The following is a 27,923-nucleotide window of genomic DNA, read 5'->3' as shown; positions in this document are numbered from 1 at the left end:
ATTTGCCCCCCTATTATTTATTTTTATTCCATATGTTCTACTCTTCTGTTGATATAGTAGCTAAAAGGAGCATCAGACATAAGGTTTTCACATTCACAGAGTCTCATTGTGAGAGCTATATCATTGTTCAATCATCAAGAAACATGGCTACTGGAACACAGCACTACATTTTCAGGCAATTCCCTCCAGCCTCTCCACTACATCTTGAACAACAAGGTGATATCTACTTAATGCGTAAGAATAACCTCCAGGATAACCTCTCGACTCTGTTTGGAATCTCTCAGCCATTGACACTTTGTCTCATTTTACTCTTCCCCCTTTTTCATCTTACTTTTTATCAGCATTTCCCACACAGTCTTCCAAGGAACTATATAGTGTTCCATGAAATCTGTATTATGTGAAAGAAGGACTACATGGTCAAGTTTGGAAAACAGTTCAAACTTTATTGTCTTTTTGGAGATTCATAATATAAATTAACATGTTAAAAGTTCTGAGATGTTCTACCAGGCATTCTAGTAGTTGCTTTGTTTATGTGGTGATGAACAGAACAGGTTTGGAGCTTACCAAAATCCTGTGGGCATTGTAAACAAACATATAGATAAATCCTTTAGGCATTTTTCTGTCTTATCTTTGGTACTGGTCATTAACCCTTTCATCCTGTAACTGGTCCTTTGTTATCTGTGACATTGTATTTTCTTGATTTTCCTGACATTCCTCTAATTGATCCTCCTTTATGTTCTTCATGGGTTCCATTTCCTCTGCCTACCAGTTAAATATTGAATGTTCCTTAGAGTTCTGTCTTTGCTCATAGCTTTTTTCACACTTTATACTCTCCAGATAATGTCATCTACTCTGATTTCACACATCACATTTGCAAATTGTTTTAATCAGGGCTCAAGGACAGTGGAAATGTTTCAAGTAAAAGGAGCAATATCTTAGACAGGGGCTCTGAGGTAAATCTGAGCCTATTGGGTGAAAAAGAGCTGGGAAGCTCCTAGCTCCCACCACTAGATAGCCAATCTAAGAACCTGAAAGTCATTCTTGGATCTCTACCCCACATTTATCAAGTTCTGCTAATTTCAAATCCCTGATACTTATCTATTCTCTCCTTTCCCTCCATTCCCTATTCATGCCAGCATTATCTCTTGCTTGAGCTCGGTTTCAAATAATCCCCTTGTACATCCTCCATAAACACACCAGTGTAATGTATTTAAAAAAAATGCACATCTGATCACACCATCTCTTGATTGAAATCTTTCCATGGTTTCCTGTCTCTATAGTAAAAATGAGAAACTTTACCAAAGCTTTGAGGCTCCCTGTTCTGCCTTCCCTTCACTCCATGATTAGAACTCTTAGAGCAGACTGAAACTGCCATGGCCCTTGTCTACTTCATCTTGGCTTTCTCTGATGTTACTTTGTCTGTGCTACTTCCTTTTCTTAAATACCCTTTCCTAACTTCTTAAACTATTTTGTTGCATTTATACATAAGCCCTTAATTATAATGAAGTTTCTCCTCTAGACTGTCAATTCCTTGAGGTCAGAGAGTTGTGTTTATTTTTGTAATCCCGACGCCTCTAGCATATAATAGATGCTCTGTAAATATTTGTTGAATGAATGAACTTGTACAGCTTTATTTACAGATATGGTTCTTCAGCTGTTGTCAGTCCCCACCCCCATGGCCACTTCATTGTCTCAAGTTCTGCAATTACAAAGTCTCTTACCAGGGGGTTTTCTCAACTTAAACTCTGTAGGTTGAGAAAGACATCTATTATTTTAAATTGTGATATTAAAAGTGATATATCATTTTTAGTGTAGAGGAAAATCCAAGCACTTGATATTTCAGCTTAAGGCTATTTAAAAATTTACATGTAACATTATTTAGCATGTACATTTTAAACATTTCTAGCAGCAGTATAGACTTACTTTTGTATTTTCTTTCTTTGTATGTGTCATATCCTAAAACTTTTACATACTACTGTGAAATTCTTCTGCTTTTGAGCCATGTTAATACCTATTATAATTTTTGGCACATGCTTCACTTAAAATGATTTGGAGGGTAGCAGCCTCTTAATTGTTAACTGTCGTCTAGTTTGCCCCCATTTAATCCATCTGCTGTACCTTTGCCAGAATGATCGTTCTTAAAAGTTTCATCTTAATCATGTGAGTCTAAGTTAACATCCTTTAAATAATACCCATTGCCTTCAGAATTTAGCATAAACTCCTTAATGTGAACGTCCTTGTGAGCCTCTAGCTCATCTCTCTGTACTCCCCAATGTGCAGCCCGTGCTCTAGTTGTATGAACTACATATGACTCCTGTAATGCCTCATGCTCTTAAATCTCAGACCTTGAGACTTTGTGCAGGCTGCTGCTTGAGCTCAAGCTGTCCTTCCTTCCCTTACCTCCAGCTCCTCTCCGACCCTTCTTTTTCCTTTGCATCGTTGAAGCCTTCTCTTCCCTCATGTTCCCATCCCCATCCTAGACTCTATGTTCCCATTGCAGAGTGCTTACTGAAATGTATTTGCTTTCTTGTTTGTTCCTGTCACTTAATTATAAGCTATTTAAGGACAGGGACAGTGAACGTCTAGATGTTTGACACAGTGCTCAATATGTATGTATGTTTTTAATAAATATTTGTTGACTTTTGTCATTGTTGTTAGTAATTCTGGGATGTTAACTTTTTTAAAATCTGTTTTTGTAGCCTCAAGGAATAGGTTCTCCTAGTGTTTATCATGCGGTTATCGTCATCTTTTTGGAGTTTTTTGCTTGGGGATTATTGACGGCACCCACCTTGGTGGTGAGTATTTTAAATTTATCTATCAATGACTCTAAAATTTCTTTTTTTCAGTCTCAAAGGAAAAATTTTCCTTTTTACTTTTCCATGGTTAAGTCTCTCACCAATATTGTCAGCCTTCCAGTACTCTCCTATTTTGTACATCATTAGTTGTCTTTCTTTTCTTATCTTCCCTTTTCCTTTATTTATTTTTTTTCAGAGAATGGGAAAGGGTGTGAATCTTCTAGTGAACATTGGGTGTGTCCAAGCAGAGCCTCAATAACCATCCTGTTTGAATGGGAGGGGGTGGGGGGGTTGGAGATTCCTCTGCTGAATGATAGGTTTAGGAAAGATGATGTTGATGGCCCTGGATCACTCAACATATTTATTTTAAGATTCATGCATACGATTGTGTTGTTTAACTACAATATTCTTTTAGTTTAGGCTAAGGATCTAAAGAGTAACTGTGTAGAAAGGTGATTATTTCATACGCAAAAACTGATTTTACCCAGATTTGGAATTTCTAGGTTTGGAACCTTAGGAAAGACCTCCCTGCCAGACTAAACAATGCAGGTTATAGCTAGTTTTCTTCTTTAAAGGTTTATGTGAGGGGCATGGAATAAAGGAAGGTGGTAAAAGCCTATAATATCTTGAAGGTATAGTTAGAGTAAATAGACAGCTTACCAAATCCCAGAAGAGTAGAAATAAGAGGGATACTTCATTGTATTCACATGAACTTGGAGAGCCTTTACAAGAAGGTTGTTTATTTTTTAATTGTCTAAATAAATTGACCATTAGTCTAATTAGAAAAATTTACATTCCCTGTTTCTTGGCATATTATTATATGGTTATGTAATTATTATTGTAAATAAAATGTTGATATCTATCAGTTATTTTGAATATACAGGTCATATTCATGAATATTGTTATAACAGGGAGGATTCAGAAGAAAAAATCCTCAAAATATAATTCTATTTATAGTAAACAGAGTTAGAACAGTTCCATGAATACCTGACATAACTGTATTCTGATTTGAATATGTCTTGGTTGAGAGCTTTTCCTTTTTTAGTAAATATAACTAATTTACATATAATGGCGTGTGAATTCTGTACACATGAATTTTCAAAATAATTGAAGTGCCTTTTTAAATATCAACTTTAATTCTGATGGAAATCTTTTAAAAATTAATTTATACATTTTCTGCTATCATAGTTCAACTACAGTGAATTGAAACTTAAAGATGATACAAGTTCATCATTATGACATGCTTAACTCCTATTGTAATAACCAGTGTCAAGGGCTGTGGAGGTGCTATAGCCTCCATAAATCCTTACAGCCACCTTATGAGTGATAAAAGATACTGAGACTTAGAAAAGTTAGGCAACTAGCTTGCTACTGTGAAATTAAAATGCAGTGCGGGTTATAGAAAGGCCTGCCTAACTCCAGTATTCAGTCTTTGGGGGAATTCTGGAAATAGTGGTTCATACCCACATTGTAGGTAGTTGAGGTTATCAGTAGCCCACCATTTGCTGAATAGGGGTATTAACATGTGGATAAGCTATTAGTAAGCCATTAAAATAGTTTTCTTATGATATTCCTATGTTTTGTCATTGGCATTTAAAATATTGTGTCACTATGTTAATAATTTGCTTCTGGCTTTTATTTTTTTATTGCATAATTTTTTCTAGTTGGACAATAGGAAAATATCTTTAAAAAAACAAGGGATCCAATTTTTTAGGACTAAATCTTTTCCTTTAGTTCAGGGGCTGGCAAACTATGGCAGAAGACCAAATCCTGCTCGCTTTCTGTTTTTGTAAATAAAGTTTTATTGAACACTGCCATGCTCATTCATTTACGTAGTGTCTGTTTTTGTTTTATAACAGAATAGAGTAGTTGTGGCAGAGACAATATAGCATGCAAAGCTGGAAAAAGCTGAAAATATTTAGTGTCTGTTCCTTTATAGAAAAAGTTTGCAGACTACTACTTTAGATCCTTGGGTTTTTAACTATTTACATCGGTTTCTCAACCTCTAATGACATTTTAACATCCCTTTCCCCCCAAAAATATGACAATCAAAAAGATCTCTAGACATTGCCACATGTTCCCTAGGGGATAAAATCACCCCTGGTTGGGAACCACCTATTTAGATGAATATCATAAATATGTTAATTTTTCATATTAATGATTTTGAGTTATTGCTGTTTCATTTCTAATTTTCTTTATTTTTCATACGTTACATTTTTGTTAAATTTTCGATTATTAGCAGAAGAAGAGTAACTGAAGAAAAGGGAACATTCTATTTCTTTGACAAGTTCTTCTTGAGAGATATCTTTGTTGTTTTTACTGAGATGTCATGATATAATGAAAGAAGTGTTGACTTTTAAGTCAAGCAAGAACTCAGTTGCCTCATCTATAAGCGGTAATATTATCTAATTTAGAGAATGGCAATGTGGAGAAAAAGAAGGAAGGGTGGGGAAGGCTTCCCTTTTGGAAGAAAAACTATACCAAGGATATTTTCTGACATCTTTCACATTCCTATCTGTAAGTAATTCTGTCTGTAAGGGTTATAAGTCAGTTATGTGTGGGAAGCAGCATAGCATAGTGATAAAAAAGCAAGTACCTTCAAGCCTGACTTTCTGAGTTCAATGTCAGTTTTGTCGCTTACAGTCTGTACAGTTTGGGGCAGGATATTTAACCTCTTTATTTATCAATATTCTAATTGGGTTGTTTTTAAGATATCGAATACGCCAGGGCCTATATTAATATTCAGTATTGTTAGTATTTACTCATGCATAGTTTCATACAAATCTGATGATATATGAAATAAAATTAGACTGTATTATGAAGGGATGTTTGAAAATACAGAAATTTTACTAAGGATAAAATGTAGCATGTGTTTTTTGTTTTTATTCTTTAGGTATTACACGAAACCTTTCCTAAACATACATTTCTGATGAATGGCCTAATTCAAGGAGTCAAGGTAGGATCGATCATATATTTACATACACATATGCTTAATTGTATGTAATTTGCATATAACTAGTCTATTCACTAATCCACTTTGTTAGTTTAATTAGATAGAATATATTTTGATGGATTACTCAACACTTTATACTAACTGGGTTTTAAATAGGATTGGACTCAAATATAGTCAGCTATGTATAAACCATATTATAATAGATTTCTTCTATGTTTTATGCACTGGCGTTTTTATGCCAGGCATCTGAATGCTTTTGTAAACTAATAATATAGATTGAGGAAAAAAGAACTATACAAAAGATATATATATATATATATATATATATATTGTATGTATGTGTATATATGTATGTATGTATGGAAGGATGGATGGATGGATGGATGGATAGTAAAGTCTTGGTTATTATACATATTCTTTACTCTTCAGTTTGACCAACAAGTTTTATAAACCAGAGATTAGACTCTGGATATAAAAATCAGATAATTAGCATATCAGTCTTTCTAGAATTGCTAATCTAGAATTGTGACTGAGAATTCATTAGCACTTTTCACATTTAATACAGTGAGAGCCCTACTGATGATTTTAGATTATCTGGGGAAGATTTTCTTTATATATAGACATAAACAGGTTGCTGTGAAGTTTGATGATATCTTAGAAGCAAACATTAAAAATTCTCCTATGATAATCAAATGATATTTTTTTGAAGTCTCATGGATTTGTAGCGTAACATTTCTTTCATTTGAAATTTTTTTAGGGTCTGTTGTCATTCCTCAGTGCCCCACTTATAGGTGCTCTTTCTGATGTATGGGGCCGAAAATCCTTCTTGCTGCTAACAGTATTTTTTACATGTGCCCCAATTCCATTAATGAAGATCAGCCCATGGTATGTGCATATTCAGATTATAAAAACTAAATATTACATTCTGCTATTGCTTTTTTTTAAAAAAAATATTTTTATTGATAAAACAATATACAAATATTCCATACATGGTATACAATCAACGGCTCACAATATCATCACGTAGTTGAGTATTGTTCATCACCATGCTATTGCTTTCCTAATGTTCCCTTATTTCTTACACCTTTCTTGCCATCTTATCTATGTAGATTTTAATGTATATTCTTCTAATACATTTATTCTTTGACGCATATGAGAGGGCCCCTAAATATATAGTAGCTAAGTAATAGATCATAAAGGATTTTACAACTAGATTGCACTGTAGGAAGCATATTGGCAACTGGCTAACCTGCCCTTGGATTTTACAGCCCAAATCTCATAAGAGTACTTTGGGAACTGGTTAGAATGTTAAAAACACAATTTATCATCGTTATGTGTATTATTTAGGACTAGGTTTTGCTCTATATCAGTAAAGCCCCAAATAATAGTTGCTTAAAATCATACAGGTTTATTTCCCTCTTTCCATGTTGAAGAAGTCTAGTTGGGCATTCCAGACCTGGCATGGCAGTTTGAAGAACCAGACTTTTTCTGTCTTGCTGCCCTGCCACCCTTAGTTATAACTGCACTGTTCAACATGGTTTTCTGAGCTCCAGCCATCAAGTCACACTTCAAGCAGCAAGATGGAAGTAGTGGCTAAGAACAGCACACTGGTTCCTTTAAGGAAAGTTTACAGAATTCCCACCCAACCTCTGCTTGCCTCTTTGTGGTCAGATTTCAGGTACACTCTGTTCTTAGTTAGAAGAGGCTGGGTTCATGGCCACCTTGATTAATATCGGGACTCTTTCACTGAGGAGAAAGGGAGGAAAGCTCACAAAGAAAGTGATATTCCCAAGGTAATAGAGCTTAATTTAGTGTAAATCTATTAACTCTCTAACCAGTGTTCTTTCTGCTCCATTACATGTTAATGTTAGTGAGTTCTATATCCTTGATGGGCTATATTTCCACGGTATATCTAGAAAGGCCAAGGGTATATATAGGGCAGGATTTTCTCTAGCATAGATTTTGCTAAATACCAAGCTGTTGATACATACTAATAAGGCAAATGAAACCTTACCAAACAAATCTAGGAAATAAAGAATTTGCTGCAGAAAGCAGTGTGTTAGGAAAATAACAGTAAGCGATAAAGTCCTGGTGGAATGATATTTTGAAAATTCATTATGAATACATAGGGTTTTAAAAACTAAAACATCAGCATTACGATAGGAACTTATTTCCAGCCACATATTTTGGAATCATGTTTGGCAAAACATAGTTTATTTTTTTAAATATGTTTTTACCTATCCTCAGTTTTATTGATGAGCACTACCAAAATAGGTTTCTTCTGTGTAAAGACTGAGTTTGTTTTGTCAACATTCTAAAAGCTAAAGATAATTTATAAAAATATCTATAGGCCCAAAATAAATACGGAATAACTTGTTCTTCAGTTTTATTCACTGTCTTGTTTTTTGTGTGTGTGGTACCGTAATAGGAAATGTTAGGCAATGGAAGAAAGCCACTTAATGTTTCAGCAGTTGAGTTAAAAATTGACATGAATTCTTTATCTAATTTTAAATATTCCTGCATAGTGGCTGAGTTGCTATTGAATGCCCACTTCTAGCTCTGTTTTTATAATATCTGTCTTATAATTTATAGAATAGGTAATCCACGAACTATCCTTATAAGCTGTTGACTGAAATTAGCTTTTCTTATTCTACTTCACTTAAAGAAATGAAGGAAAGTTAAGAAAATGGTGTTGGTTCAACCATTTCTTTCATTCCTAGGTGGTACTTTGCTGTTATCTCTGTTTCTGGGGTTTTTGCAGTTACTTTCTCCGTGGTATTTGCATATGTAGCAGATATAACCCAAGAACATGAAAGAAGTATGGCTTATGGACTGGTATGTGTGTTTATTCTATACTTTTTATATCTGCTGAAAAACATCTTTTTTGTGAGTGTGTGTAGTAATATATAACATAACATTTGTCATTTTAATCATTTAAGTATACAATTTAGTGGCATTAATTACATTTGTAATGTTGTGCTGTCACCATCACCACTATTACCAAAACCTTTTCATCACTGCTAATAGAGACTCTGTGCCCATTAAGCATTAAACTTCCCCTTTGCCCTTCCCCAGTCCCTGTCTCTCTGAAGTCGCTTCTTCTAGGTATTTCATATACCTGGAATCATGTAATTGTTGTCCTTTTGTGTCTGCTTATTTAATTTAGCATGTTTTCAAAATTAATCCATGTTGTAATATGTATCAGAACTTCATTCCTTTTTATGGTTAATAACATTCTGTTGTATCTATATGCCACATTTTGTTTATCCATTCATCTGTTAATGGACACTTGGGTTGTTTCTGCTTTTGGCTATTTGAATAATACTGCTATAAACTGGTATTCAGGTATCTGAGTCCCTGCTTTAATTTCTTTTGAATATATACCTAGGAGTGGAATTTCTGAGTCACATGGTGATTCTATACTTAACTTTTTGAGGAACCACCAATCTGTTTTCCACAGTGGTTGTACCATTTTACATTCTCACAAGCATTTTTCCTGCATCCTTCCCAACACTTGTTATTTTTTGTGTTTTGCTTTTTTAATAGCCATCCTAGTGGGTGCGGAGTAGTATCTCATTGTGCTTTTGATTTTCATTTCCTCAACGACTGATGATGTTGAGCACATTTTCATGTGTTTATTGGCTACCCTAAGAAAGATTTTCATGTTCAGTTTCATGTCAGGGTTTAACACTGTTGATGAGAAGATAAACTTTATAGTCTTTAAGCTCTTATTTCAGCCCTAAAATGTCAAGATAAACATTTAATTTAATTTTAACATTGTGAAATCACAGTGAAATTGGGATCCCTTTGAGCAGTGGGTTTTAGGCTCTTTTCAGAGAGCACCAAGGTTTTTGTGGAGGTGCCCCAAGCAAGGGCTACTGTGGCTGACAGCCAAGGAGGGGAAGAGGTCATTTGGACAGTGTTCCAGTCTCCTATCTCTTCCTCAACAGTTCCTTCTTTCTCTGTTGTATATATGGGTTTCCCAGTAGGAATTATTTGAGCAGAGGAACTCCAAGGTTTAAAAGAAACCTTGAAATACTCTTTTAAAGGCTAGTAAATATTTTTACATGTGAATCTAAAGCTGTTCTCTTCCTGCAAAAAAAGAGGGTATAAGAAACGTAGTACAGGCAATAGAAGGAAAGGAATGTTGCCACAGAAAGTCTGAAATAAATCAGGATTATGAAAGATGTTATTGTAAAGGTGTTGAAGTAAAGGAGTCAAGGTATCCCGACTAATTTCTTTCTTTCTATCCTTATTTTGTTGCAGGTTTCAGCAACATTTGCTGCAAGTTTAGTAACCAGCCCTGCAATTGGGGCTTACCTTGGAAGAGTATATGGAGACAGCTTAGTGGTGGTTCTAGCTACAGCAATAGCTTTGCTAGATATTTGTTTCATCCTTGTTGCTGTGCCAGAGTCATTGCCTGAGAAGATGCGGCCAGCATCATGGGGAGCACCCATTTCTTGGGAACAAGCTGACCCCTTTGCAGTAAGTTTAAACTTTTCCCTCTCTTAGGCAAAAAAGTAAATACATAATTCCGTAACAGCATTAATATTTTGTTGTGGATGTTTCCTTGTGGAAAATATCTTCAGGGATTTTTTTTTAATCTTTTGAAATATTTTTCAGAATAGTTTGAGGAGAATGAAATAAATAAAAATAACCCAGCATCTGTGTGTAAATTGCCAAAAGCAGTTTCTGCCTATTCTTAAAAATTATTCAATGTTTTTGATATAAAACCTTCTATCTGTCTTTTTCTTGTTCTAGTCTTTAAAGAAAGTGGGCCAAGATTCCATAGTGCTGCTAATCTGCATTACGGTGTTTCTCTCCTACCTACCAGAGGCAGGCCAATATTCCAGCTTTTTTTTATACCTCAGACAGGTAAAATTCTGTTATACCAAGGTAGACTTTTCTTTCATTGTTTAATGATATAATAACAAAAATATTTAATCATTAGAGAGCTATAATCAGCAGCAAACTTTTTGTAAAGAAAAGCTCACTAGAATAGTGTGAGTGATACTCCTTTTTCTATGGAGTGTTTTATTTACTAATTCATGCATTTATTGTGGAGATATTTTATATTTTAAGACTTTTGGCTTAGACAAAAGGATACAGTATTCCCCTGTCAGAGTATTTGTTTGAGTTTTTTTGTTTGTTATTTGTTTATAGAGGTGATGGAATATGTTAATCAGCTCCGCTGCTCAAAATAGTTCCTTTGTGACTGAGAACATATATTAGTAGAGCAGCTAGTCCAAGTGAGAGCAAAAGAAGTATTTTCCCCTTGACACTAATCGTAGGCAGTGTAAAAAGCACTTAATGCTGCAATACGAATTTGTAAATTGCATTTTGAGCATTATTTGGTAGTTGTCTCCAATTGTTTAATTTAGTAAATCCAAATTAGGACTCTACCCTATATAAGTAGGTCTCTTTTCTGTGTGTTAGTATCTGTTATGTTTTTGGTTCTCAATGAAAGCCAGATTCTTGCTCTGGAAGTCTTCTTTGGTTATAAATGAGTTGCATTTATTTTTTTCTGTTCCATTTAATGTTATTGTACAAGTAGTTATGGTATTTATGTTTTTTGTTTATTAATGTAAATTTTTCTGGAAAATTCTAGATAATGAAATTTTCACCAGAAAGTGTTGCAGCATTTATAGCAGTCCTTGGCATTCTTTCCATTATTGCACAGGTGAGTTTCTTTTTAGTTAGAATGATGTCATAGAAGGTGTCCCTGGCTGGCCATCTAGATGGGGCTGTAGCGTGATGTTATCCGTTAGAATCATCATAGTCAGGAGTCTCAAGGTTTGTGGGTTCAGAAACTCAGTTTTGTTAGTGTGGTTAGAATTCATCAGAGTGACACATACTAATTAATGTATGATTTATAAGTCAGAAAGCTGATTTATTAATTTACACTATGGTACACAACTGCATAAATTTAGAACTATGTCTTTTGGTCCTTTTTCTACTGTTGATTCAGTCATTCAGTAAATATTTTTTGACTACACAAACCATGTGTCAGACACTGAGACATAGTAGTAAACTAAACTAAATCCTTGCTGTCATAGAGTTTATATTTTAGTGAGGTGAGACAAAAAATTAATACAGCAATATAAACATGTCAGGTGTAATAAGAGCTATAGAGATAAACAGAAAGGTGAATATAGAGAGTGACTGGAGGCAGGGTGATATTTTATCTGTGTGGAAGGAGTTGGGGAGGCTATGCTGATACAGGGTAACATTTAAGCAGAGATTCAAAGGTAATGAGGAGTAAGTCATAAGATATGTAGAGGAAGAAAATTTCAAGCAGAGGGAATATACCCTAAGGAGAGCCTTTGCTTGGCCTGTGTAAGAAACAGCAGAGAGGCCTGATTGAAGTGAACAGGGAGAGAGTGTTAGAAAATGAAATCTGAAAGATAGTGAGGGGCCACATCTTGTGGGGCCTTATAGGTTGTGTAAGAGTTGAGTAAAGTAGGAAGGCTTGGAGAGGTTTAGGCAGAGGAATGACCTAGTATCTTTCTTGGAAGCCCACTTTGTACACAGTGACTGTTGTTTGATGAATAAGATACTAATCAGCAAAAGAATTTTTTAAAATGAGTTGTTCCATCATGGCTCCCAAAATGTCTCTATCCTACCATAAAATAATAACCAGAATTCTCCCACTCAGACATTCAGGGTCTTTCTCCTTCTGGTGAAAAAGCTCTGCTTATTACTTGCTATTTGGCTTTGTTTTTTCTACTCTCCATAGATGATCTTCTCTCAGTTATTTGTTTTCTACCTTAGATCTGGTTTACTAGTTTGCAGTTTTTCTTTATTTTATTCTGCTCTTAAAAAAATGTAGAGTAGGGTTCATTTAATTGACTCCTGAATGTTCTACCATCCCTTAGGTAGGATTAATTCTGCAGAGCTCATCATTTATGAATTTTTACTGGGTTCAGTGATAAACTTATCTTAAAATTTTAGATCTTTAATACATCTCCCTGCACTCCTACACATACACTTACAAGGCTTCATTGTAACTTCTGTTTTATCCTGAAAATTTTTGATCTGAAAAACACCTTGTTAAAACCCTTGCCATCAGACTTTTTGATTTTCAGGGGACTACACAAAGGATAATCAGAAAAAGTGCTCTTCAACTTTGGAGAAAAATATATATTTTGCCTACACATAAAAATGACTTAAAAAAAAACCTATTGAAGAATAGGTTATTGAAGAAAATAACACAAAGGAAATATGCAAATAGAGTAGAGCTTGATGGATTATCAAATGTAAACCAACCTTCCAGTTCTGGAATAAATTCAACCTAGTCATGATGTATTTTTTTCCGTGTATTACCAAGATTCCCTTTGCTAATTTTTTTTCCTAATATTTTTATTGAAAAATCTTCACACAAATTTTCCATGCATGGTGTACAATCAGTGGCTCACAATATCATTACATAGTTGTGTATTTATCAGCATGATCATTTTGTAGAACATATGCATCATTCCAGGAAAAGAAATAAAAAGGAAAAAAAAATCCTCCTACATACCATACACCTTACCCCTCTCTCTCATTGTTGGTATTTCCATCTACCTAATTTATTTTGACCTTTGTCCCTCCTATTATTTATTTATTTTTTTATCCATTTTTTTTTTACTCATCTGTCCATACTCTGAATAAAAAGAGCATCAGACACAGTTTTCACAACCACACAGTCACATTGTAAAAATTCTATCTTTATACAGTTGCCTTAAAGAATCAGCACTGTACGAGCACAGTTCAACAGCTTCAGGTATTTCCCTTTAGCCACTCCAATACACCATAAACTGAAAAGAGATATCTATATAGGGCAGGTAGCAGTGGCTCAGTGGCAGAATTCTTGGCCTGCCATGCTGGAGACCTGGACTTGGTTCCTGGTGCCTACCCATGACCCCCCCCCCACCCGAAAAAGAAGGATATCTATATAATGAATAAGAATAACCTCCAGGATAACTTCTTGACTCTGTCTGAAATCTCTCAGCCACTGAAACTTTATTTGCTCTCATTTCTCTCTTCCCCCTTTGGTCAAGAAGGCTTTCTCAGTCACTTAATGCCAAGTCCCAGCTCATCCCAGGATTTCTGTCCCACGTTCCCAAGGGAGATTTACACTTCTGGGAGTTGTGTCCCACATAAATAGGAGGGCAGTGAGTTTACCTCCCATGTGGGCTTAGAGAGAGAGGTCACATCTGAGCAACAAGAGATTATCTGGGGATGACTCCTTTGCTAATATTTTGTTTTAAGATTTTTACGTCTGTGTTTTAGATGAAGAGAACAGGCTTGTAATGTAATTGACTGTAATGACACCTTAACAGATTAATAGTTGTAAGTGTCTTTGGTTCCCTTTCAAAACTGAATACTTGCAGACTGCTTGAGTGATGATGGGTCAAAAGTGCTTTAGAGTGAGGTTTTCATCTGTTCATCTGATGGCACCTGGCATAAGGATACAAAGATTGAAAAATAGTCTCTGAGAGCTCAGAAACTGACAGAGAAGACATGGAAATAGAAAGAACATGTTTGGATTTGTATTGGAAAGGGTAGCAGAGTCATGAAAGCAGTACGACTGGAAAGAAATGAGCAATGGTCCAGCTATTGCTTAAAGGCGTCAAGAAATAAGGTCATTAAATCATCTTTTGGCTTTTGTTGCCTATATAAAAACAGATTTTGAGATGGAAAGTCACATGCACAAAAAGGTGATGAAACTCGTTGGACTTCAAAAACAGATCAAAGGAGTCTATAGTATAGCTACAGATATTGGTAATTACATTTAATATCATTGTGCAAACTATTAAAATATTAAGTATAATACATATAGCTCCACAGGTGGAAGAATTGTCTTCTGTTATAATTTCTGTAGAAGTACACTTGTCCTATTGACCTCTCCAGCCAGTGACTCATAATCCCCTTTGTCACCCTAGCTTCTAGGGCTGTGCCTGTGAACCAGCAGGTTCCAGAGGTCATTGGATTTTTTTATATAGTGTTTTAAAAACCTTAATAAAATTAATAATAAACATTTAAAAATTGGGAGGTGCTAAATAAAACATGTAGTTTTTCCCCAGAAATTATTAGATCTGGTAACAGAACAGATCTCCCAGCAAAAACTAAGTAGTTGCTGTCCCTTTGTGGGCATTTTGCCATAGGCCTCATCATGTCCTGTTGCCTTAACACTGTCTGTTTTACTCACTGAATTGCCTGGCTCCAATAGACATGTGAGTTCATAACACTTGCACTAAATAAATGTTTCCATGAGTGCATGGATATAGTTAGTTTTACCCATTTCTCTTCCTTAGTGCTCCATCTAGTCTCCTTTCTTCCCCCTTTGGTCAAGAAGCCTTTCTCAGTCACTTACTGCTGGGGGCCGGCTCATCCCAGGATTTCTGTCCCATGTTGCTACATTGCCAAGTACTTCTAGACCAATTCCTGAGCTCCTATTTAACAAATCTCGCGGGCATTTCAAACTTCTCATGTCCCAAACCAAAAACAGATGACTCCCTGCCCTAGAGCTCTTCATCAAGGAAGTGTTCCTCATGCGGTGGTACAACTCTGCTCCTGTTCCTGCCAGATACCTTGTCATTCTTCCCCTCTACTTCACACCCATTTTATCACATGGTAGCTCCTGAGTCAGAGCATTTCTCATAGTCTCCCTTACTAGGAACTCAGTCCAAGCCACAGCTGTAGTCTCCATCTGGTCTCTTTGCTTCCATTCTTAATTCCGCACAGCTCATTCTCCACTTGGCAGAGTATTTTTGTAAAGTGGAAATCCAGTTATCTCCTTTACTGCTTATAACTTGATTTCCACTGCCACCAGAAATCTAGACTTAACATAACCTTTTTTTCCTCTACTCCATCTTGTCACGTACACTCCAGTCCAAGGCCTTTGCATTTGCTTTCGCCCGTGTTTGGAGTGATAACTGCTGTGTCCTGCCCCTTCATCAGCTGTTACCTCAAATGGTACCAGAAAGGCCTTCCCTGACCGTCTGGTTCAAGCAGCACATCCATCACATTACCCATTTTTGAGTTCTAAATAACAGCAACTGGAAATTGTTTTTACTGAAGTACATCTATATCCATTGTCCGTCCACCAGACGGTAATGTTTGTTGACTGGTACTTTGACTTATTCAGAGTGTTCTCAGACCTGGAATGGCAGCTGGACCTAGTAGGAACTTGGCAAATGTTTGCTGACTGACTGACCAAAGCTGATGTTAGTGTTAATAATCAGCTGTATAATCTTGGTTAAGTCATTTAACATTTGGGTCTTTGTTTTCTTCTCTACAAAATAAGTTATGCTAAGTTAAATGACATCAAAATTATTTTCTGTCCAGCACACTGTATCTAAGTAATTTGGTCCATGATTATTATTAAGAATTGAGAATCTTTTGAGATATTTAAATTCAAACATGCTGTAGTTATTGAGAGCTTATTAAGTGTAAGTACAAAGCACTCTGCCAGGTACTAGAGCTACAGAGATAAGAGCGAGATAAGTCCCTGCCCTCAAGGAGAAACAATGTTACCACATACAATGTCACATACCAAGTACCTAAATACCAGCCTCCTTAAGGTCTTGGGGTTGCAGAGAGGATGTGGGGAAAGGATTGTGAAAGAAAGTCCATGCTGCTGTGGCCCTGCTATAGTAGCTATGCATAGAGGATGTTGCCCCAGGAAGGTCAGCCTTTCTGAATTCTGTTTCCAATTTGAATGACTCAGCACCTTTTTTGCTCCAGTTACCACATCAGTATAAAGGAAATTGTTGTAATAATGTACTCTGAACCTTACTACTGAACTAGAATGTATTCTTTGGAATAGCTTCCCTAAGAGCGAAAGATAATGATTTTTGTAAATAAATACCTTGTAGTTAGCTGGATGGAGGAAGGGCTGAAGGTGATTGATTTTTATATGCACTTTTTTGATAATATTCATGAATATGCTTGAGAAGTCTCCAATTCCAGGCACTTTGTTAGGCAGATTTCTGAAAGAATGTGTGCTCCAGGGAACGCAGCTGGGCCAGTTACCCTGTTCTCATTGATTTTGGGCTTTCTGGACAGCATTCTTTAGTCATTCTCCTGGCTGAAGTGACAGGTATTTCATCATAGTTAGTGAATCTTGCACTTCTTTTGCTTAGGTTTATATTTAACCATGAAAAGAATGAGTATTTTCTGCCCCGTCAGTTCCTAGTTATAAAAGAGGATTCACAACTTTTTAGATGAAAGTACTGCATTTGGAAATATTTTTTTTTATATAGAATTTTTTTTTTTTTTTTTACATGGGCGGGCACCTGGAATCGAACCCAGGTTCTCTGGCATGGCAGGCGAGCATTCTTGCCTGCTGAGCCACCATGGCCTGCCCTGGACATATTCTTGAAAACAGTTTTCGAAAAGTTACTTCACCTTTCATTATAGTCTCCTGTTCCTCCCAGGCAATTTGGTGCCATAGTTTGGGGTATACTCCTTAGAATAAGCAGTTCTTTTTTGATGTTAATTGAAGCCATTATTTGATATAGTCATAAATAAAATTGAGAGAGAGATAGTTACTAGCATCTGAATTAATACATCTAATTTTTTGGTTATTTCTGTTATATTGGCTACCCATCCCCCATCCTACCCCCAAGCCATGGGGAGCATGTTATTTACTACCTTAGAAGAAAATAACAAGAACATTCAGGTTGTATCTGATTGGAAGCAATAGTAATTGAAAATATTTAACACAATCATCAGGCTGGAACGTAAACACTGGCTTTGTATACCGTAGCATGTTTGAATAAAGTTTTTCTTTGTTCTTTTTTTCCGGCTGCAGTTGTCAGAGAATGTATTCCCACAAGGCAGCCAGTCCTTGTAGAACTCCATCTTATGATCTTGTGATTTCAGTGAACATCTCAGAAGAAAGCCAATAGTCTTAATTGTTCAAGAATCCTTAAAAGAATGTCTTTGCTTTCCACTGGCATAATTATAATTAAATCTGATTAAACTCTGCAGTGATTATCCCATTTTAAAGAATTTTACACTTTGATTGTATTTGATAGCTGTGTGTTTAGAGTATCACTCTATAGTAAATAGTGATTTTCTGAATTATTTTCACTTTTTCCTCTGTGAACTTACTAGCTATCTCGTGGTATATATAATATCTTAGAGTAACAAAAAAACATATTTCTAATGTCCCCAAATCATTGCTGAATTTCTCTTAGCTTTGAAATAAAGAAAACCCCTCAACTCATAATATCGTTTGTTAATGATTACTATATGACAGACAGACACTAAGTACTTAATAAATATTTCACTTAATCCGTGTGACAAGTTTTTGCAATCTGAACTGCTATCCCCATTTTATAAGAGAGAAAACTAAGGCTCAGAGTGAAGTGACTTGCCCAGGATCACAGTTAGAGCCAATGTTCTCAATTATTATATTGTACTCCTCCCGTATCATACTCATTAAAGTGATATAGTATTTATAAAAGCCTTACGGTTTCAACACTAAGTTAATGTAAGTGAAGAATACGTGAGTCTTCACTATTTTTCAGTTTATCTTTGGGAGAAATTAAAAACTTAAAAAACTGTTACAGTACAGAGATTTCTAAATCATCTGAATCTTTGACTCTACCAGTTTCAATTTCTGATGTAAACAGCCCTCAGTTGAAGTATATTGGACTGAAAATTTTGCCGTCCCATTGTCAGACTCTTGCCCTGAAACTGGATCTTTGCCAGGAGATGGCCCTTTTACCTGCCTTTGTCACCTGGAGTAGTGATCTCAGATATATTCAGGCAGTTGTTGCTGAAAACTAAATTGTAGGAGAGTGATAACAAGTCCTTGTAAAATATAAATTGAAAGAAGTCACCAAATATTTTTTTTTTCTTTTTTTGTTTTTAATGTTTATTCTGGTAAATTATTTTGTTTTTCTTTTTTTTTCCCCAGACTATAGTCTTGAGTTTACTTATGAGATCAATTGGAAATAAGAACACCATTTTATTGGGTCTGGGATTTCAAATATTACAGCTAGCATGGTATGGCTTCGGTTCAGAACCTTGGTAGGTATAAAGATTTCAATTTTATTAATTTTAGTGTTTGCTTTTTTGTTTTTCTCTGTTTGCTTCTCAGCTAAGGCATAGATTTTAATGCTTCTTTCCTCATTAAAATGTACATAATAGAATGTGTATTTGTATATTCTGGAAATAGCTTGAGGATGGAAAGGGGCCATTTTATGCTAAGTGACAGGCTGAACTATTGAATGAAATTTTGAGCTTTTGTATCTCTAATGAGCATTTAATCCAGATCAGTGTCACTAGCAAAAATCATGTAATCCCATAGCAACCTGATGTTAGAGTCATTTACCTTTTTTTTATCCTGTCCAAAAAAAAATGTTGAGTAACAGAAGTGTTCATTATAGATGGCAAACTAGAAGTAAGAAAAATCCATTGTTTTGGTCTCAGCTTTATGCCCTGCCTCTCAGCTTTTCCTGTTAGTGTGGTTTCCTGCAAGGAGGTGATGTTAATGGTGATGCTGGTCTCAGGCTGCCCACATATACCTTTGTGCTGTGGTATGCTGGGGACTGAACTCCAGTTTGTATTAATGTTTCTTACAACTGAACATATCACCTCTTTTTGGATTTAGATATGCCTAAACATCAGAGTATGTTTTGGTGAATGATTTGGTTTCCAGTCTAGCTTTTACAAAGAACTGAGACACTCACAATTTAAATTACTCAAAACACTTTTTTTGAACATCAAGCCAGGAGCACCCAGGTTATTTTTCCTTTAAAATTTTAGGGATCAAATCAGTATCTTTACATTGTATCAGTGAGAATCTTGCCAGAAGGCTAATTGGTTTTATGTGTTTGAAAGCATCTAATCATTCTTTTTCTGTATTATAAATTACCCTCGACACAACCCATTTCCACCATGGCAAAAATATACAACACATTTTACAGTTTGGAACTTTAAAAACCCACATGATTCTTGTGTATAAGTAGTTGTATTTGTTTTTTATATGTAAACAGGGTTAGACTTTTAAGTGACTTGCCCAAAGGTGGTAAGAAAGGAATAGAGGAAGTAGTTCTCCTTTTCCCTGTGCTACAGCCATTTCACAGTTAAAGTTACTTGATTTTAAGAACCGTGACAGGTACAATAGAGAAAACTAATTATGTTTGTTTTTTTAATTTTGATTATAGGATGATGTGGGCTGCTGGGGCAGTAGCAGCCATGTCTAGCATTACCTTTCCAGCTGTCAGTGCACTTGTTTCACGAACTGCTGATGCTGATCAACAAGGTAAGTTGATAGAAACCACTGATATTTACAGTACAGGATATTCTAATTCTTGGTTTCTCACTCAAGTGTTGAAACATAAGCCTAAGTTCAGGGTAGAGAATTTTAGAATTGATTTTATTGTAAGTAGGAAAAGCAGATTCTAGGATATCAATAGGTAGGTATTCCTTTCTCACTTTGAATACATGGCCCTGTTTGTTTGTTTTTGGCGGGGCGGGGGGGCTGCTAAAAAATTTAGTGATGAACATTGGCCACAATTATATTCACTAAACATTTATAAATATCTGTTGTGTGGTAGATATCTTCGTATATATGCTAGATACGTTCACAGCCCTTTTCTTAAAATCTTATGGTTTTAGTTATCTAAAAAAAAAATAGTGATCATTAGTCTTTGTTATCTTATTCCTTTGCTGGGGGAACATTAAATCCTGGAATACAGATGAGGAATAAATCTTTGAAAAGGTTATGTTTTATCTAGTCATAGGGGAAAAAAAGAGGTGCTACAAAAGAGTGAAAGTGAACTCCTGGTTGCTAAATGAGGAAGAAAAGATCTGTGGTGAAAGCAAGTTTTATTTTAAATTTGAGTTAAGATCCAGAGCAAAAGTCAAGCAAACTCTATAAAACATATCTATATTTAACTAAAAAGGGTTTAAAGTAGATTCTTGAGGAGTAGAATTTTGAAGGCTGTAATTTGGGAAAATAAAGAATTTTGCCCACTTGTTTCTTTGTTAGATCTGTTAAGCCTGTATCTGAAACATTTGAGCTCACATTTGCATCAGGTAGCTTGTTACACTTTGTAGGACTGATGGCTTCTAAGTAGTTTTTAATACCATTGCAGTAAACTGCTAGTGTTTGACAGAAGCCTTGGTTTTAGATTAAGTGATTTCAAATTTGTTCTGGTTCTAGGACAGGGAAAAAAGATAAATCATGCACTAAGTGTTAATTTGCTTAAACAATTTAGGTGTTGTTCAAGGAATGATAACAGGAATTCGAGGGTTGTGCAATGGTTTGGGACCAGCCCTTTATGGATTCATATTCTACATTTTCCATGTGGAACTTAAAGAACTGCCAATAACGGGAACAGACTTGGGAACAAACACAAGCCCACAGCACCACTTTGAACAGGTAATTTCTTCATTTGTATGATAGACATGTGTGCATTTGTTTGGATAGAAAGATTTGTCTTTTGGTCTAAAGCTAAAGCTTATGTGCAATATTCTTATTATTTTAGATTGAATTAAACTCTTCAAAACAAACCTTAAAGGTACTGCATTCTGTATAGCTCTTTATGAAATTGGCTGTGCATAGTTTTTCTTTTTAACAAGTAGTTATAGAACAAACTTTAAAGTTTGGAATGGGTTACAGTTCCATGATTTTTCGTTTTTTCTTCTAGCTGCTCACAACAGAAATACCAATATAGTGATTAAGCAGTCATACTCATTTGTTAAATCCTATCTTCTCTGTTATATTCCTTCTCTTTAAATAACATATATACATAAAAGCAATAAATTCAAAGTACATTGCAACAATTAGTTGTAGAATAGATTTCAGAGTTTGGTATGGGTTACAATTCTGCAATTTTAAGTTTTTATTTCTAGTTGCACTAAGGTACTAGAGGCTAAAAGAAATATCAGTATAATGACTAAGCACTCTTACTCATTTATTAAAACTGACCTTCTCTGTGTAACTCCACCATCACCTTTGATCTTTCTCCCACTGTTTAGGAGTATTTGGGCTAACTTCTTCATATTGGAAGGGGCTGTTGATAATATGGGATAGGGGTATGGAACTAGTGGATGTTCTAGAAGGGCTGGCCCCTCTGCATTTCAGGGCTTATCTGGTTGAGGTTGTAGGTTTTGGAGAGTTATCCTAGTGCATGAAACCTCTGTAGAATCTTATATAATGCCCTAGGTATTCTTTAGGATTGGCAGGAATGGTTTTGGTTGGGGGATTGGCAAGTTATGATAAGTGGCAGTGTCTGACTGAAGCATGTGAAGAGCGACCTCCAGTGTAGCCTCTCGACTCTATTTGGACTCTGTCTCACTGACTGATACCTTATTTGTTAAACTTTTTTCCCTTTTTGGTCAGGATGGCATTGTTGATCCCACGGTGCCAAAGCTAGGCTCATCCATGGGGGTCATTTCCCATACCGCCAGGGAGACTTTCATCTCTGGATGTCATGTCCCACTGGTGGTGGTGGGGGGGTGGCGGGCAGGGGGGTGGTTGTAATGACTTCACTTGCAGAGTTGGGCTTAGAGAGAGAAAGGCCACATCTGAGCAACAAAAGAGGTCCTCTGGAGGTGACTCTGATTTTAAGTAGGCTTAGCCTGTCTTTTGCAGGAATAAGTTTCATAGAGGTGAACCCCAAGATTGAGGGCTTGGCTTTTTGATCTGATTGTCCCCACTGCTTGCTAGAATATCAGAAATTCTCCAAATGGGGAAGTAGGATATTGCCCCCTTTCGTTCCATTCTCCCAAGAGGACTTTGCAAGTACTTCTTTATTCACTGCCCAGATCACTCTGGGATATATTGGGGCATCACACTAACCTGGACAGACCAACAAAATCTCATTCCCTGTTCAAGATTCCGTGTACTTATGGTGTAAACTAAACTGACCATTTGAGGTAAATTAGGAAATGTACTACCCAAAATATAAATTTTACACCATATAAACATCTCTCCTTTTAGTCTCACACAGAAGTTGAAGTTTTAAAACATGGATGATATCGTCCTTTCATGAGTCTTCTGATATACCCTAGTCTTACCCAGATCAGCTTTACTCATGTTTCTACTCTATGTGTCTGATCACTTTTTCAACTTTTTGAACAGTTTCTGTATGGGGTAGTGCTGACTTCATAGCTTTAGAGCTCTCTTGAGTCTCAGGTGTCACATAATTACCCGAAATTTCTGGAAAAGACCTTGTTATGTACAAACAGCTCATTATCTCACAATTTAGAATTAACAGTTACACCTCCTGAATGTATGTGGCTGCTATAAGAGCTTACAGTCTAGGACCCTTTAATAAAACCTGATAAACCATGCTCTCGACATTAGGTCACTGGATTTTTATATTATAGTTAGTCCATATGATTGAGGCATGATTGTCTTTTTGTTCCTGACATTTCATTCATCATACAGATTTTAAGGTTCATTCATGTAGTCACCTACCTCACAACTTCATTCCTTCTTCTGGCCACTCAATAGTCCACTGTTATGTATACTTCCCCCTTCCATTCCTCAGTCCTTGTTCTGTTAGGCCACCTCCATTCATTGTGGATCAGGAACACTGCTGCCAGAAGCACCCGTGTGCAAATGTCCATTTGTGTCCCCACACTCAGTTCCTCCAGGTATACACTCAGCAATAAGGTTTCAGGATCATATGGCAACCCCAACCACAGCCTCCTGTAGAACCACCACACTGCCCTCCAAGGGACTAAACCTCTCGTTTCCTTACCGATAGTGAATAGGTACATCTTTCTCTCCGCATTTTCTCTAGCACTTGTTTCTCTGTTCATTTTTAAAAGTTTTTTTCCCACATCATGCAATCCAGCCTGAATGTATAGATATGCCTTTTCTACCATTTCCTTTTCTTCCACATAGAATCCATACCCCTTTCCCAGTCCCCTTCACCTGTTGACATTGTTTTGGCATAAAGCCTTTGTTACATTCAGTGGAAGCAGTTACTGATGACACTAGAACCTCATTTACATTGATTGTACTTTTCCCATATACTGTTTCCAACATCCTACAATACTGACATTAATTTGTTCTCCCTCATGCAAAAACATCTTTTAATTTGTATATCACCATCATTGTACACTCTAGGCTTTCCTACATTATACCATGTCACTCTTTATCCTCTTGTCTTTTCTGGTTTCATATGTACCTCCAGCCCTTCTCCCTCTCTCATACTCACATCTAGATTCATCCAGGTGTATGGCCAGATGAGTAAGAAAATAAAGACAAAAATAAATAAATGGGGGGAGGATGGAGGGGTATTGGATGTTTTGGGTATTTTTTTTTACTTTTATATTTTTTCTTCTTTTTAAGTAATGAAAATTCAAAAATGATTGTAATGAAGGCACAACTTATATGATACTGTGAACCATTGATAGAATACTTTGGATGTTTACATGTTATATTTATTCACATAAATATATCTTAGTAAAAGTGCATTTGAAAAAAAAGAGGGTAGTGTTTGCCTTTAACTAGTAGCAGTCAGTTACTAGTAAAAGATAAGCAATTTATTTAAAAAGGTGCATGTGCAAAAATCCTAATTATTTTTTCCTTCCTCAGAATTCCATCATCCCCGGTCCTCCCTTCCTCTTTGGAGCCTGTTCGGTACTGCTGGCTCTGCTTGTTGCCTTGTTTATCCCAGAACATACCAACTTAAGCTTAAGGTCTAGCAGTTGGAAAAAACATTGTGGCAGTCACAGCCATCCTCATAGTACACAAGCCCCAGGAGAGGCCAAAGAACCCTTACTCCAGGACACAAATGTGTGACAACCGGAATCAGGAAGATTTTTTCTATCAGCACCCAGGTCTTAGTTTTCACCTGTAGTTCTGGATGTACATTCCATTTCCATCCACAGTGTACTTTAAGATTGTCTTAAGAAATGTATCTGCATGAACTTCGTGGGAACTAAAGAAAGAACTGGACAGTTTTCCAAAGATGTTACAATTTCTTTTGAAAAGAAACCTTTTGTTTATTAGCACCAGTTTCTTGCCACTAAGCTGTTTGTTTTATTATACATCTTTAATTAAAAACTATATATGTAACTACTTAGCTATTAGCATATGTCTGTGCTACCATTTCCTTAAGGTGTTGAGCTTTAACTCTTTGCTGAATCTCAGTGAGGCAGAGTAGGTAGTTTGGTTGTGGACCTTTCTCGTTTTAACTTTGTAAAATCTTGAGTCAGATTTTAATATTGTAAAATCTTGGGTGGAATAATTCAAAGCCTTAATGCAGATGCACTAAAGTAAAGAAGTGGTAAATGAACTGTTCATTAAGAAAAGAAACTTAAAATTGTACTAAATCTGAATCATGTTCCAAGCTTGTTTGCAGTAATTTTATTTTAAACATTATTCACTACTGGTTTTTGAAGTGAGAAAATATTAGACATTTAGAATTTAAATTGGGGTGTTCTGAGCCTGTAACTCTAAATGCTGGCTCCTATTTGTTCCCCAGCTACTTCTTATACCACTATTCCTTTTATGTTTGCATAATCATAACCTCAACACTTGAATACATAATCTAAAAATTATATAGTAAAGCTGGTAGCCTTGAAAATGTCAATGTGATATCTATATGTAGATAAATATATATATAGTGGCCTTTCAGGACTGTCACAGTAACACTTTATTTACAGAGCTAATGTTTGTCCTAAATTTTCAGGACCCTAGAAGAGAGCTTTATACAATTACTGATGTGAATTTCTCTAAAGTGTATATTTTTGTGTCCAGTTATATTATTTAAAAAAAGTGTTACTTTGTAAAAATTGTACATAAAGTATTGTATAGTTTACAATGTTTTCATCTTGTGTGTGGTTATTGCTTAATGCTTTTTAAACTTGGAACATTCACTATGGTTAAATAAGGTCTTAAAGAAATGTAAATATTCTGTTAATAAAATTAAATATTTTAATGATTTTTTCAAAAACAAGTCTTGATCTGTGATTCCCTATAGGGCCTGTTTGTGCTTTATTTGTTACCATAGTTATTTTTACAGTAACAAATCAAAGCTTTATATCTTCTCCCTTTGATCTAATTCTTTCCCTTACTATAAAATATTCTTGTAGAAAGAGAAGATGAAAGATGTAAAAACTTAACTGGAAATACTTAATTTTCATGCATATACATTAGAGATAAATTCTGTTTTTACATACTTTTTACATTTCATACATCCAAAGTAATTGTAATACTTTATTAACAGAGTTCACACAGTTTTCAAAATACTTTAAACATTTTGATTATTAACACATGTACAATTTTACACTACAAAACAATTTCAGCTATAAGAGGTAGAGCAAAGAATTAGCACACTTAGAAATCTCTATGTATACATTAATACAAAAAAATTGTGAGCAAGTAGATACCAAAACGATCTCTATCCTCTCTTTGGAAATACCCCCTTCCCCCCAGTTTTCCACGTCTGAATATGAATGAGGATAAATATTTAAAGAGCTACCTGTATTTCATGCATCCCATGCAAACCTTGTCACATTTTCTATTTACATAACATTGTATTTACAACATATTGGATTATAGTACCACCAAAAGTTTATTTGCAGAGTATCAGCACTTATTGTCACCCAGTATTCTTACTAATATAGCTAAATAGTTAAAAACTTTATATAAGAAGTCGCTGCCTATTATTAATTATTTAATATTTAGATTAGATCCCTGGCTTAATATAGCTTGAAACTGCCAGCTGAGTTTCAAAGTATCAGAAGACAATAATGTAGATTCATGAAAAAAATCAGTAAAGATTCCAAGTCTTACCATGAAACCCAGGAACCTGGCATATTATTTACATCTTGGAGTATCTTTCCTCATTTATAACAGAGGAATTGAAAATAACTTAAAATATCACATGAGCATTAAAAATGCTTAGCAAACAATAGCTGATTTATAGATTCTTACAGAGAATGTTACTCTGAATGGGATGGTTGTCAACAAAAAGCCAAAAATGGTCCCCTATGATTCTGAGTGAATTTTTTTATTACTTAATTTTTTCCAAGGAGGAATTCTTATTTAAAAGTACTTTAGATATAGGGAAGAAAAGATAGTTGCAACTGCTAACAGTTACTTGTTTTGCCTACTTTACCAAGCAATTAAAATGAATCCAAATTTTGATACCATAAAAACAAAATACTGTGAAAAATCATGATCGAATAGAAAATATGTTATTTAGTGCTGATTTTTAAAACAAAATTCCAGTGAAACAGACTGAACTGCGTAACAAAATTCCAAATTAAAGAGAAAAATTTGATGAGTGTAGACTGTCAAGAAACATTAAAATCTATGAGCTTTTCAACTCAAATGACAAGGCACTTTATACCTAATTTGTGTAAATATCCTATTCAAACTTTTTATAAATTTATCTAAGACAATCTAATAATCTTTATCAATAGCTAATTTGAAGGTTTCAAGGTAAATACTCATTAAGGTTTAATTCATTTGACTCATAAGGTAATGTAGGACTTTTCCCTTTAATGTGATATTAATATACCCTAGGAGTTATTTTCCCCTCATAATTTCAGTTGGCAAATTTAAAACTTCACAATACCAGTAAAAATAATACAATGAATTATTATTATTTGGTTTTATACGAGTATATTCTGAGCAGTTTTAATTTACCCAGATAGTCAATATGCTTAGAATATCCTAACTTAAAAGGACCCACTCATTCCTTAGAACCGGAATTTTTATGGATTAATTAAATAACATTCCTACAGCTATTCCATAAAATCGTACTATGTTCACAAACCAAAAAAAGTCATTAACTCATTCTTTACCAATCCCCAAGTACAAATTTTGTTCCTCTAAACTGTCTTTCACAAATGACTTCCTTCAGTAAAACACTTGTAACATAATAAATAGCTCAAGTGGAATTTGAAATTTGCTTGTTTGGTAAAGATTTGGTTTATACTGTCAATATATTTTTAAACCATCTTAGTTTCTAATACTTAAATAAAAAGTAAAAGACAACACCAGTAATTAGCTGTTTGGTAACTGCCCAGGGAAATAGGCTGACGACGTAGACGGATGCGCTGTGGGCTTTGATGGTACCTGTAATGGTCCTCGAGTGCCATCTTTCTGATGGTCTGCAAATGAAGACAAAAAAGATTATTTGAATGCACTGAAATCTTCACAAGAACATTTAGTTAAACCACAGTCTACAAATTCCATTTCAGAA

General features: G+C 35.3%; 2 protein-coding genes across 3 annotated transcripts in view; one reads left to right on the top strand and one right to left on the bottom strand.

Annotated features, from left to right (window-relative positions):
• The window catches only part of SLC71A1 (solute carrier family 71 member 1), a 33,286-nt gene extending 7,750 nt beyond the window's left edge, over window positions 1-25,536 (top strand). Inside the window, exons 2-12 of one of the 2 annotated variants that reach the window (XM_077120139.1) lie at window positions 2,700-2,795; window positions 5,689-5,751; window positions 6,506-6,633; window positions 8,469-8,583; window positions 10,015-10,233; window positions 10,510-10,623; window positions 11,357-11,428; window positions 18,659-18,771; window positions 19,911-20,008; window positions 20,967-21,130; window positions 24,302-25,536. In XM_077120139.1, coding sequence (XP_076976254.1) covers window positions 2,700-2,795; window positions 5,689-5,751; window positions 6,506-6,633; window positions 8,469-8,583; window positions 10,015-10,233; window positions 10,510-10,623; window positions 11,357-11,428; window positions 18,659-18,771; window positions 19,911-20,008; window positions 20,967-21,130; window positions 24,302-24,508 — 1,389 coding nt within the window. In that variant the 3' untranslated portion in view covers window positions 24,509-25,536. The remainder of the gene's footprint in view (window positions 1-2,699; window positions 2,796-5,688; window positions 5,752-6,505; window positions 6,634-8,468; window positions 8,584-10,014; window positions 10,234-10,509; window positions 10,624-11,356; window positions 11,429-18,658; window positions 18,772-19,910; window positions 20,009-20,966; window positions 21,131-24,301) is intronic. The other variant, XM_077120140.1, reaches the window with a different exon arrangement.
• Window positions 25,537-25,957: 421 nt separating this feature from the next.
• SASS6 (SAS-6 centriolar assembly protein) overlaps window positions 25,958-27,923 on the bottom strand; it is an 81,812-nt gene continuing 79,846 nt past the window's right edge. Inside the window, exon 17 of the mRNA XM_077120138.1 lies at window positions 25,958-27,831. Coding sequence (XP_076976253.1) covers window positions 27,725-27,831 — 107 coding nt within the window. The 3' untranslated portion in view covers window positions 25,958-27,724. The remainder of the gene's footprint in view (window positions 27,832-27,923) is intronic.

The sequence above is a fragment of the Tamandua tetradactyla genome, chromosome 11 (assembly GCF_023851605.1).
Source record: "Tamandua tetradactyla isolate mTamTet1 chromosome 11, mTamTet1.pri, whole genome shotgun sequence".
Taxonomy (NCBI): domain Eukaryota; kingdom Metazoa; phylum Chordata; class Mammalia; order Pilosa; family Myrmecophagidae; genus Tamandua; species Tamandua tetradactyla.
The sequence above is the reverse complement of the archived record's forward strand: the minus strand, read 5'-3'. Positions and strand labels throughout refer to the sequence as shown.